Here is a 13,406-nt window from a genome sequence, read left to right as displayed (position 1 = left end):
GCTGGACTGTTGCTTACTGATTTCTTTGTGCGTGTGTATGTGTGCATGCGCAAACTTGAGCGTGTGTATGTGAGGATTGACACCAGCTGGTAGCAAAAGCAACAGCAGATGCCCTTTTTACTACCACAGTTGTTAACTGGTTTCCCTCTTTACCACAATACTATTTTGAGGATTATAGTTCCTTTGCCCACATCCCAACTGATATTTACTTGAACAACTCTATTGCCTTTTAAGAAAGCATAAGATAAAGCAGATACCGCAAACCCCTGTTGGGGGAGGAGGAGGAATCTGTATTTAGTTATTTATAATTAACAAGGAAATGAGACTATTGTAGCAGGCCCAAACCTTTCATTGAAAACAGATCATATGTCAGCTCAGAGTTGTTAACGACCTAACCCTAACTGTATTTATTTATTTACTTATTTTGAACTGTTGGTTTCTGGCTACTACTGGATGGTTTTTTGGCTTTTGCTCTAATCACAGTAGCAGTATCCAGTGTTTGAAGGTAGAACTGCTGATCATTCTTCCAGGGAAACTACCTAAATCAATAAGTAATGAGAACTGGCTTCTGTTTGCATGATGGTGCTGAAATGCCACACTTTCTTGCTTGCTCATTCAGTTGCAAACTACAGAACCTGCCCTGAAAAGTCTCACCTTAAGAGGCAGGATTGGTTTGTTTCCCCACTTCAGATCAAGAGTCATTTTTCTAACCTTGTGGATCTTGGATGCAAGATACCTCAATACCCGGTGCAGTATATCCTAAGAATTTAGAGGATTTAATATGCTGTTTCTGTTCTTGATTGCCTGAGACTGAATTGTGTGGGAGTTCTTAATGTTGTCTGAAAATGTGATGTATTAAGAACCCACAGTTTCACCAACTTAAGCAAGGTCACGCTGCATTGCCAGCAGATTCATAATTACTGGGACTGGAACTATTGGAAAATAGGGCTCTACCAGTTGCATAATCGGGACAGATATGGCCATTAAAATTAACTTGAAAGGAAAGTGCCCTGGTGCTGAGGACATTAACTGCTCCCTTTAGAATTAGGCTGCTTAGTTAATATTTACCAAATGATCACTATTTACAACTTTGATTTCAGCAGAAAAGTTACAATTTAAACTCTTCTAGAACATCTCCCTGTATCTGTGAAGCCCTGAAAACCATTTAAAAGTATTAGGGCCTTTCAGGCCAGCTTTATTAGCATTTGGGTGGAAGATGAGTCTTCAAGTGAGCCATCTGTTTCGGTATTATGTGAGTATCTAAGTTGAATTCTCTATCCTTGTGGTAATCCCTGGTAATGCCCTTTGGGAAGCTGGTAAAAATGCTCTGATCTTTCAGGGAGGCAGTCTTGGGCTGTACTAATAGGATCTTCCAGTCTTCTGCCTCACAATTTGATCTTACTCAGTAGAGGGCAGCAAGGAGGACCTGTTTAATTTGACCTGAATCAGTAGTGTGTTTAAATGGAAGGACCCTCTGCATTGGAGGAGACTCTGACTAAGACAGGAATTACAATTTGGAGAGAGACATTCCTAGAGAGCACTGCATCCCTTTTCTCAGATTCTCTCTAACGTCTTCCCTGCTTTGTGGTACCCACATGTTTTGCTATGTATCAGAGCTGAGGTATTAAGAAAGCTCCTTTATAAAGTCTGGTGAGTATTGCTTTGGTGCCAGAGTTGCAATGCACAGTCTGTCTGAACAGATACACAGAAGGAGTGCGCAAGAACAGAAAGTCCATCTGAAGAAATAAAACACATTTGCAACTTCATTGTGTTTGGGAGGGAGGAGGAAAAAGGGCGCTACAATGAGGGAATCAGATCTTTGTTTTAAATAAAAAATGCCCTCTTGGAATGAAAATTTTCCTTTCCTACATCAATTTTTCTTTTTTCTTTTTTTGGTTAAAGTATGCAGTTTTACAAAGGAGCTGTCTTTGAATGCAAAAAATCTTTTCATTTTGACTGTTTCTCCCCCAAGTGTTGCATTATTAGGCCTCAGATTGTAAGAGTCTTGCTTGCCAGAGAGGACTATAGTGACCTGTTTCTGCTAACCTGTATCTTTAAAAAGATGCATGCTGTTTTTATTCCCTTTTATTTCATAAAACATTACTACTGCTCTAAATGAAATAATAGATACACATCAATCAGTGTAGTCACCTTTTATTGTTGATTCAACTACCAGGTTTTTACAGAATTCACTCTGCATTTTATTTGACTTGTACATGAATAGTCTCGGCAGACTTAATTATATTAGTGAAAAAGCACTTTCAACAAAATTATATGCTGACATCTCATAATTCATACTTAGAGATTTGTGAAACAGATTTATGTAAATCTGTCAAATTACTCTAGATGACATTATTTTTTAAAATTGAGATTTCATTTTGGTGGTATTTGTAGAAAATTTTCATGTGAAAATTTTTATATGAACTGTTTTAAAAAAACATACATCACTCCCTTGTGAAGACAGAATACTGTAGCATTTGAGCATCTTGTCTCCACATGTTCTGTAATCCATCTGGAACGATGTAGGGACATGGGGAGCATGTTTATAAGGGCACCTCTCCTAAGCCATACGTTTTTGGAATGCAGACCTGGAGACAAGATTCTTTTATTTTTTCATTTGTTTGTTCATTCATTCAATTACTAGACATTTTGTTAATAATCTGTGCTAGTGTTTTGTTGTTTGTTTTTTAAGTTTTGTTTCTTTAATGAGAGAAAGAGAAGTGTGGGTTGGGGTACCTTTAACGGAGTCTTGTCTTACCCAAATCCTCTCCCCAGCCCTCCAGCTAGTCTGCCCTGCCTGCTTCAAATCTGTTTGGGATCCGAACCCACAGTGGGCATATGGTTTCCAGCACTACAGGGCAGCATACTAGTGCCTGGGTTACTGCTCCTGCATGTGTGGCAGTAGGATCTTTTCCACAAACGATGCTTGGCTTATGCTATCTCGCAGCATCTTATTGGGGGAGGAGGCACCTGAATCGACTCAGTACGTCCATGTAGTAAAGGCATGATAGTAGAGGTTGTAACAACTAAGGGAGCAACATGGAGTAGTGGGTGTTGTAGGTGGGGCCAGTTGCAGCAGGAAACAGTTTCAGAGAAAGTCTCAGAGGATACATGGGAATTGGCCTGTTGGAAAGATGAGTTCCAGGCATAGGAAACTAAATGTGCATTTTTGAGTATATATGTAAAAGTGGAAGCTGAGCTAACGTCAAAGTAAACAAGCCAGTGATGACCTTGGCCATCAGAACATGTCAGATTTGCTTGTAGAAAGATCACTTAGATGGAAATGGCCAATTTTCAAATTAATAGGGATCTAGGGAAGAGGCAATTGGTTAGGATAGGTAGTGATACAAAACGTGAGAGTTGTTGCTGTTGCAAAGGAGGAGGGGCAGATTTAGCTGGTAGACCTGGCAGGGTGTGACACCCAGATGTAGAAACTGAGCTGAAGTAAGTCTGTGTGCAAATTTCAACTGTTACAGACTCTGAGCTGCTTCTCTCAGTTCTGGGAGCCAGTGTGACCTTTATGATGAAGCCTTCTCCTGCACTGTCTTTAAGTGAATTTGTTCACTTGTTTCTCGGTCAGAATTCTGTAAGCTTTATAAGGAGTTTTTTTTGTCTCTGTGGTATTCTCAGCACCTAGCAAAAAGTAGCCTTTTCATAATCATTGACTGTGTAATGCAGATGAAAAATATGTAGGATGACATTTTAATATAAAATTTAGTTTTTCACAGTTTCACATGGGGGGGGTCTCATTTAATATTGGTTGGGTAGAACTGAATTCATGTGCCAAGCTTGTAATAAAAAATTATGGTAGTTCTATTACCTTTAAACTGGAAGGGGTAATTTGATACAGAAGAGACTAAGTAAAGTGACCTCTGAATGAAACAGGTCCAGAAGATTGTGTATTTTTAATTAAAATATGCAATTACATTTTTAATTAAAGTATGCTATTAAAAGCAATGTGGGCACCAAGGGAATGGCTGATGCTTTGAATTACGCACAGTTTGGGATGAATTGGCGTTTACTGTGTTTCCCACAGTAGTGCTTTGTGACTAAATGGAGTCTCTTTCTGTTTCCCTCTTCCTGCTATGACCCCAGCTCTGTTCTCAAGAGTCCTTGGTCCCATTTAAAGGCCCATGGAGTGTTCAGTTCTGTGCTATAGATCACTTGACCATGGTTCTAAGCAGCCTTTTTATAACCGTTCTCCTTGTACCAGGAGCATTTTGTAAGTGATTTTTCCATCTCTCGTGAAGCAGGGATCTTTTTCCGTGGCATATATGTATGTTAGATTTAAAAAGGAGGATGCAGAACAAAAGGCACTCACACACGGCGGCATACAGAATACGTGTGCTGAAGTGCAGTGTTGACCTGCACCTTGCAGTGCCTGCACAATGCTTGTGGGTTTCATTCCAGTTCAGACAGCATTTTCCTTAGTGAATCCTAGAGTCCCTGCCCCAATTCTTAAGAGCATGTGACCACAGGTAGCTAGTATTGACCTGGTCCTTGCGTGCTTTTTTTTTTTTTTTTAATTTGTTTATATCTTCTGTGAGAGGGAGACAGTACCGCCAACAGGGTCTTGATGCAGTGATTCACAGCCAGCTTTTGCCAGCCCCCAGGATCATAGTACGTCGGCACTCCTGGCAGTTCAAGGAGGACTCTGGATGTGAAGCTGGAACCTTCCTGTGTGGATCAACCTCAGAGAACACGGTGCTCCTGCTGTGCCTCTGTCCAGAGCCATCTCTGTTCTTGATGTTCTGTTAGCCGGGGGTGGTGGTGGTGGGGGGTGTTTCTTTATCTATTTATTTTTTGCTTTTTAAAGCAGGATTTGTTTTTTATTTGTATTTTGTTGTTGTTGTTTTCTGGGGAAGAGTTTTAGCTTGGTCATTTTGGTTAGTGTTTTGTTTTTATGATGTTAGTTTCTGTAATGGTTACATTTGGACTTTAAATGTAAGAGCTTTATAAAAAATGTTTAAGAAGCAATTCTTGATTTGGGGATCAATATGCACATTCTAAATTCAGAGTGATGTGAAAATAGATTTGGATGATACGGATAAATGGTGGTTGGTTTCTAAGCCTTCCCTGGTGGCTCATGCCTGTTACTGACTGATGCATACGAGAGTGGGAAAAGGGAATGCGGGCCAAGGTGGTGTTCGTTGTTGCTTTTTTATTCTATTTTATTTTTACTTGCTACGGTTATTTCTTTTTATCCACACTCACTGGTAATAACCAGAAATGTGTCTTATATAAATAATTTATGTTACCATAGGAATGAAAAATAGAAGAATTCATTTAATATGGTAAAGCTATAGTGCATAAAAATGTACCTAAATTTGAGATACTAGGTAACCAATAAGCAGTGTGTTGTAGTAAAACTTGATCAGAGAATGTCTGGTTACATTAGACTTAGGTCATATTGAAGATAGCTTAAGTTCAGGTCCAGAATCAAGACCTGACATACTACTTTCTACTTGCCTTTTTGATTTGTACAGGCTGATTGACCTTACAGAGTTTCCGTAATCATTGCTCTATTATAGGAGAAGAATCTGAATATTGAACATGATTAATGTGAGGCCATAATTAAACAGTAAAATACCATTTAACTGAAAGGTGAGAATGGGAAGAGTCTTACCCTATCTTGGTGTGTCATCTGTGTGATGCTTTAATATAGCTTAAATATCTAATACTTGCTGACTTCACTAATTCACTTTACAGTGAAAATCTGTTACGTTTCTAACTTCCTTGTGTTGCCGTGTCAACATTTTAATGCATCTACAAACATCAATTTAGAGATTCAGCCTTTTAGCAGCAGATACCTCCTTTCACATTATTTTGCTTAGGATAATATTAAAATGTTGCTTACCTCAAGCATATTATTTTTCTTCTCTTTTAATTGCCAGAGGGCAGGTGTGCTTGTCAGAGAGAGAGAGTGTGAGAGAGAATGCGTGCAAGCGTGAGCAACAGACATCTCCTCCCTACTCCCCTGCTGTGGGTATGTTCACACCATGATATCTTGTCCTCCATTTTTTCATCCTGTTGGGATTTGGGGCACATAAGCACATGTGCCTGGAGGGAATGTTTTCTAAGATGCTGAGACTGGGATTCAATCCATAGTTGGCCATGTGGAATCGGCTCCCATAACCATTAGGCTATATGACTAGCCCTCAAACACATTCTAATTGATAGGTGTCACCCTTCCCAATAATGCCCCTAGGAAAATGAGAACCTCTTTTTAAGAGAAGGAGAGGGCATTTGGGGGTAAATACTTTCTAGGTATAATTAATTTACAGGTAGTAGAGATCTAACTGACTTACTAGAGCTAGCCATCATTGCTCCAGGGATCAGATCAAAGACCCATTGAATGGATGGGCCCCTCTGAGGATGGTGATGATACCTTTGGTTAAATAAGTAATGCTGTTAAACTTTTTGTTCATTTGTTTAACAAACCCTTCAGTATCTGGCTTGCTAGGACTAAGATACCAGAGGCCAATGTAGGAAAACGGCCAAGCAGCCACCAGTCAGGGCAGGCTTCTTCCTGTCCAGCAGTCTGACCCCAGTGGGCACTGCTGTGCCTGAAACTGACCTCAAAAGACCAATAAACTGTGTCTTTGAAGCGATGGGTAAGTTGAAGATTTTCGAGGAAAAAAAAAAAATAAAGACATCCATACGTATCTTAAAACTGCAGCTGCAAAAAGGCAGTCTTCCCTGCAGAGTCACTTCACATGCCGAGATTTTCAGCACTTGGTCCCTCTCAGGACTCCCAGAAGCCCACTTGTAGTCCTGGATTATCTCACATTTAAAACAGTGATTTCTCAGCTGGCTTGTATGTTAGAGTCACCAGGTTTCTGAACAACTGGTATGAGTGCTTTCTAACAGACTGGTCCAGTCGGAATCTGTGAGTGGGCTTCAGGCAGCGCTTTCTGTCTTCCTTCCGCGCTTCTTTTCTTTTTTCTTTTAGCTTTCTCAGAGATGACTGCATGCAGCAAAGGTTGAAAATGTTCTCTGATTAGAAGCTGCTAAGAGGGTAGTGCCAGTAGAAAAGAGAATTGGACTCTTTGTGCTGGCACAATTGGAAATTTGTCATGTAATAGCCGTGTGACAAAACAACACAATATGATATTCAGCTTGCCTTTTCCTTTTCCCATTATATTTGTAGCATCTTCCTGATTTTACTTTAAATGATTATACTTAAACTCCTTAACAAATAGTAGCCATGTTATTTTTCCTCATGTCATCTTTTGAGGAGGGTGATCTGGTTTCGTCAGTAGTGAATGTTCTTAATGCCTCAGCAACCTCGTTGGGTAGGAATTATTATCTCCCATTTAGAGATAAGGAAGCTGCGGTTCAGAGAAGTTAAGTAGCTTCTTCAAAGTCACACAGCTGGTAAATGACAGAGATAGAGTTGGAACTCACACGTCTGTCTCCAGAGCCCATGTTCTTTCCAACATCAGCCCATTCTTTAAGCAGAGTTTTGTTACTTCAGTCAGTTTGTATCCTGCTCAGTGACAACAGAACTGGAACACATCTCATAACATGGAGGGCACTTATGTACACAGTAGACACATGATAAATGCTTTTGAAATGAGTAAAACTCCAAATGCTTGAAAATGCGATTTTTTTTTTCTTTTGAGAGGATTTTGTTATAGGGTGCATGTGCTCACCAGAAAGAGACAGAGAGACAGAAAGTGAGAAATCACTTCCCATGGGGGATGGCCATGCCGCAATCCCTTCTCCTCTATTCTCCTCTCAGGATCTTGGGCACGCGTGCACATGTACCCGGCGTGAGTTTAAGCTATCAGGTCTGGGACTTGAACCGTGGTGGACTACATGAGAGTCTAGCGAGGTAGCCATTACACTATCTGCTGGTCCCGAAAATGCAATGGTTTTACATGGGACTTTTTTCTTTTTTTGCTAGGACTGTGAATAAAATAAACTTAAGTGAGTTTTAATGTGAGAGAAACAAGACAAGCTCAGGTTTTACTTCTCCCTTCCCATTTTAAAAAAATTATTTCTTTTGGGAACCAGCAGTTAGCGTAATGGCTATGTCACTGGACTCCCACGTAGTCGACTGCGGTTCGCGTCCCGGACCCGGTGGCTTAAAACTCACACCGGGCTCGTGTGCGTGCGTGCCCAAGATCCCGAGAGGAGAATGGAGGAGAAGGGATTGCGACGTGACCATCCCCTCTGGGGGGTGATTTCTCGCTTTCTGTCTCTATGTCTCTCTGTCTGTCTGGCAAGCACACGTGCCCTATAGCGAAAATCTCTCAAAAAAAAAATTATTTCTTTTATTGTCTGAGGTGTGTGTGCTTATCAGTGAACACTCAGTGGAGCATAGTCATATAGCAATCCTTTTTCTTCCGTTTCTTCTTTCTGTCATGGTTTTGGGCACATACACACATGTGTCTGGTATATCTTTTGGGCATATGTTACCTATAATTATCTCAAATTTGAATTGTGGTCTTCAAAATGCATTCACGTGTTTTTGTGTTGTTTATCTCTTTTCATTGATGTCACACAACAAGGAGCCACATTAGGATAATGGAGTGGCTGTCCTAAGTCCCCGTATTTATAACCACTTGGATCTGACCTGAGGTGTCCCATCAAGAATAAACCTTTCACTTCTCTATGAAAATGATGTAAAATGATATTTAATTATAGTATTCGGATCTTTATTGGGTATCTTCCAGGAAATTATAAGTTCATTTTGACTTCTTAAAGAAAATTTTGCCTTTAGGCATGTGTGCTTACCCTCATTGGGGAAAGAGAGACACAGATGGACACATTGAGAGGGAAAGTGAAAAATTACCCCCAATTGAGGATGGCCACACCACAGTCCGTTATCCTCCATTCTCCTGGAATATTGGGCATGCACACACACACGTGCCCAGCATGATTTGCAATCCACCAGTTCTAGGACTCAAACCACAGTGGGCCAGGTGGGAGTCCAGCAACATAACTGCTATGCCGTTTGTTGACCCCCCCCCCACCTTTTTTTTTAAAGGAAATTTTTCCTATAGGGCACACGTGCTCACAGGAGAGACAAAGAGAGAGAAAATGAGAAATGATCCTTTAGGGAGAATGGTTGCGTCACAGTCCCTTCTCTTCCATCCTCTTCTTGGGATTTTGGGCACACATGCACATGTGCCTGGCATGAGTTTCAAGCCACTGGGTCCAGGACTCAAACTACAGTTGACCAGATAGGAGTTAGCACCTTAATCACTATGTTACCTGCTGGCCCCTTTGTTTTGACTTTTAATAAACTTTCCTTGGGACCAGCAGATGGTGTAATGGTTATGTCACTAGACCTTCCACTTAGTTGAGCATGGTTCAAGTCTTGGTCCTGGCAGCTTAAACTCACACCAGCTGCTGGTACATGTGTGCCCATGATTCCAAGAGGAGAACGGAGGAGAAGGGATTGTAGTATCGCCATTCCCCCTTGGGGGTGATTTCTCGCTTTCTATCTCTCTTGTCTTTCCAGCAAGTGCATATGCCCTGGAGTAAAAAAACAACTTTTTCTCCATATCTCCATATTTTCCTCTGTTTTCTTTTAAGTTTTTCTCATTAAAGAGAGCACATGCATGTAAGTGAGAGAAAGAAATTGGCACCGTTGAAGGGTCTCAGTATGGCACAGTCCCCTTTCCCTGGCTCTTCTCATCAGGACCTTAAGAACAGGCATCACCCGGCCTGTTTTGAATTGACTTGGGACGGAACCTCTTGTTGGCCATGTGGCTTCCAGCACTGCAGTTCAGTATGCTGCCGCCTGTGCCACTGCAACAGGATCTGATTTGTTATTTTTGTTTATATCCATTTTTCTTTTCTTCCTACATGTTCTCTTTGGTGTGGATGTCATCTGTGTAGATCTTTGTGTTCATATTTCTCTTTATTCTTTATCTAGATCATAAAGCCCCCATTAATCAGTTTGAGTTTATTTGAGGATGCTCTCCTCTAAAATAAATGTAGGTATAATATATGTGAGGGTGATCTTCAAGTTATTGGAAAATGGAATTAAACTACAAGTTTATTTTGAAATCCATGCATAACTTTTACATAGTAGATATAGCCTATGAACTTTTAGAAAACCTCTCCTGTATGTGTACACAACATGTACACGTGCGAGTCTTTTCCATTTTAGGCTCTAAATTGTTCTTTGTAAAGGCTGTAATGTATCAGGTGCAGTTCACAGAATACAGAAAGGTTATTGGTTGAGGTTTGCTGTTTTCCTGTTTCATGGATAAGGAAATTACAACTGGACAGGTCTTTCCCATTCACCTTTTCTCATAGCTTCATGATTTGCACCAAGTTTGTCAGGTTAAATGTTGTCTTGCTGCTGGCTCATGCTGGCTTGTATGGGACATGTATGTGGAACACTTTTGGGATGTGTATTCTTTAAACCTCACTATATTTTGATTTCTAACTGATGTTTAAATTTGCACATATAATTGAAAAGAAAGATTGAAAGACTGCATGTATGTTGCTAGAAGACTCAATGACAGTTCTTTTAATTTTTAAGAAAATTCACTGGTGTTAGTGACTACTGTTTGCCAAGATGAAAATTGATCTGTGTCAGTAATGTAGAACTAATGTATGCCTTTTTCCCCCTTCCCTTTCATTAGGACAGAGCTTGGGATATGGCTTTGTGAACTACATTGACCCCAAGGATGCAGAGAAAGCTATCAACACCCTGAATGGATTGAGACTTCAAACCAAAACAATAAAAGTATGTTAAAAACATTTTTTTATTTACATGTAGAACAGAATTCTTTTTTTTTAAAATTAAGGTTTACTTGTACTTCTTTCCTCTTTTATCTTGGGCCCATATACTGGGTTGTTGAAAAAGTTATGACGCATTTCTTGCGTGATGTGGGGGACCTTATTCATGATTACTGTATATATAAGTATTCATGTGATTACAAAAGGATAGAGCAGCAACTTTCTTAAATAAGTCCTGTATGAAGCCTACTGAATTATTGAATTATTGGGTCATCAAAAAAGTCATGATGTGGGACCAGCAGTTGGCATAATGGCTTCATCGCTGGACTCCCATGTAGTCGACTGTAGTTCGAGTTCTGGACCCTGTGGCTTAAACTCATGCCGGGCACATGTGCGTGCATGTGTGCCCAAGATCCTTAGAGGAGAATAGAAGAAAAGGGATTGTGGTATGTCCATCCCCCCTGGGGGGTGATTCTCGCTTTCTGTCTCTCTGTCTTTCTGGTGAGTGTATGCTCCCTATAGCAAAAACCTCTCCCCCGCAAAAAAATCATGATGTATTTTTCTGTTTTTCTATGCAAAAATAGATCGTAACTTTTCCAAAGACCCAATTTCTCCCTTTTCCTTACAGAAATTACTTGAGGGAATCTTAGACTTGGAGACTTGTTTTGTAAAGGGCCAGGTATTAGATGTCAGGTTTGGTGTTCCGACATAGTCTGTATCATCAAAACTTTTTGACTCTGCTCTTAGAGAGAGTGAGAGCAGTCATTACATAAATGAATGGATGTGACCATGGTCCAAGAAAACTTCATAAACACTGAAACTACTTTCACATACTGTCCATAGGTCATAAAATTTCTTACTTTTTTCTAATTTTGAAATGTAAAAGCTGCTTTTACCTTATGGGTCATATAAAAACAGGTAGAAGGCCAAATTTGGTGCTTGGGGTACAGCTTTACTGTTCTAACAGATTCAGCTTTGAGGAGAGTAGGAGAGCTTACCTGACACAGGTTATTTTTTCCTAATAGTTTTCAAGACTTAATTTTTTCGATTTTTGAAATTCTTACATTGATTCCCCCTGAATGAGAAAGTGTAATCCAGTTTGCAGCAAAATTTCTTTTCCTTTAGAAAGTGAAAGGGGTGCTGCCTCTAGCAAATTCCTAGTACATGCACCATCAATTTACTCTCTCTTGCCCAGTGCAAACATTGCCAATCAATCATGGCACTCCTTCTCACTGAGTCTAGATGTAGCTCTCAAATATTTTTCAAAATAGTTTTCCAGACAACCTCTATCAATTGACTCAAGTTGGAACCTATTTTCCAGCCCTTGATTTAAGAAACCAGCTTAGACTGTAGCCTGGAGTAGTGAAGGGAAGTTAGTCAAGGCTGACTGTGGTATCCATCTTGCTCAGAGACTTGTCTAGAAGATTTCTGCTCATTTTTTCAGCCATCTGGAAATGCAGTGTCATCTTTGTGCTTAAAAGTTGCTTCTCTTAGAATTGTCAGTTAAGGTAATTTGTTAGCCCTGAGTAGGTTTGACATCTCATTTTTTAATATTTATTGGCCCATAAGAAAAATGCATACCAGCTCTCAGTGAAACAAAACTGCATCGTGGATTTCAAATACATTTAGAAACGAGATGTTCAAGAATTCTGGATGTTGTTCAATCTCAAAAATGTGATATGAAATTATTCACCTATCAGAAAGTTAACTGATTGCTGTTACCAAATTTGAAGGAAAAAAGTTTTAAGATTCTTTTTTGTTGTTGTTTTTGGGGAGGTTTTTTCTATAGGGCACGTGCGCTCGCTGGAAAGACAGAGAGGGACAGAGAGAGAGAAAGTGAGAAATCACCCCCCCCCCCCCAGTGGGGATGGCCACGCCACAATCCCTTCTCCTCTATTCTCCTGTTGGGATCGTGGGCAGGCACACGCGCCCAGCATGTGTTTAAGCCACCTGGTCCTGGACTCGAACCGCGGTTGGCTACATGGGAGTTCAGTGACATAGCGATTACGCTAACTGCTGGTCCCAAAAGTTTAGATTTTTAATAGCATAGTCTGAGATAGTGAAGTCTTAAGTTTGTTTTACTGGTTTTCAATCTTGATTAATTTTTAAATTGTTTTCACTCTTCTGCATACTTTTTGTGTCAGAGATTAACCTGTTTTTTTTTTTTTTAAAGAATTATTTTATTTAACTTTACTCATATACTTAGTTTAATTTGAGAGAGAGAAAGTGAGAAAGCAAGCCACCAGGTCTGGGGCTCAAACTGCGGTCAGCCATTTGGGAGTCCCAATGCCCTTAACCACCATGCCACTTGCTGGCCTCAGGGATTAACCTTTAAATAGTGCCGTCAAGGCCCAGCCTAGTGGTAGCAAATTGAACTGCATTGCCGGAAGCCACTGATTCTGCGGATTCTGATTCCTGGGTCATTGAAAGCATACTACAGACACATTATGTGCATACATACTCAAGAGTCTGATAAGCCAGAGGACCAGGGAAATGGGATCATGGCATTGAGGAAACCCTGTTAAAGAAAATTGCCCTCTTCCTAGACCAGCTTGTGCACATGTTCTCTATCATGAATAAAATAAACTTAAAAAACTCTGTATGTACAGTATATAATTCTGTGTGTATGTATATCTCTAATGTCTCTATATACACATAAATTTTGCCATAGGGCTCATGTGCTCACGGGAGGAAGGGAAAGA

General features: G+C 40.2%; 1 protein-coding gene across 8 annotated transcripts in view; it reads left to right on the top strand.

The window, feature by feature from the left end:
- The window catches only part of ELAVL2 (ELAV like RNA binding protein 2), a 161,907-nt gene that overhangs the window by 103,774 nt on the left and 44,727 nt on the right, over positions 1-13,406 (top strand). For all 8 annotated transcript variants that reach the window (XM_027769786.1, XM_014585785.2, XM_014585784.2 and 5 more), the window contains one exon: positions 10,608-10,711. In XM_027769786.1, coding sequence (XP_027625587.1) covers positions 10,608-10,711 — 104 coding nt within the window. The remainder of the gene's footprint in view (positions 1-10,607; positions 10,712-13,406) is intronic.

Source organism: Tupaia chinensis, unplaced genomic scaffold, assembly GCF_000334495.1.
Source record: "Tupaia chinensis unplaced genomic scaffold, TupChi_1.0 Scaffold000093_1, whole genome shotgun sequence".
In the NCBI taxonomy this organism is placed as follows: domain Eukaryota; kingdom Metazoa; phylum Chordata; class Mammalia; order Scandentia; family Tupaiidae; genus Tupaia; species Tupaia belangeri.
The sequence above is the reverse complement of the archived record's forward strand: the minus strand, read 5'-3'. Positions and strand labels throughout refer to the sequence as shown.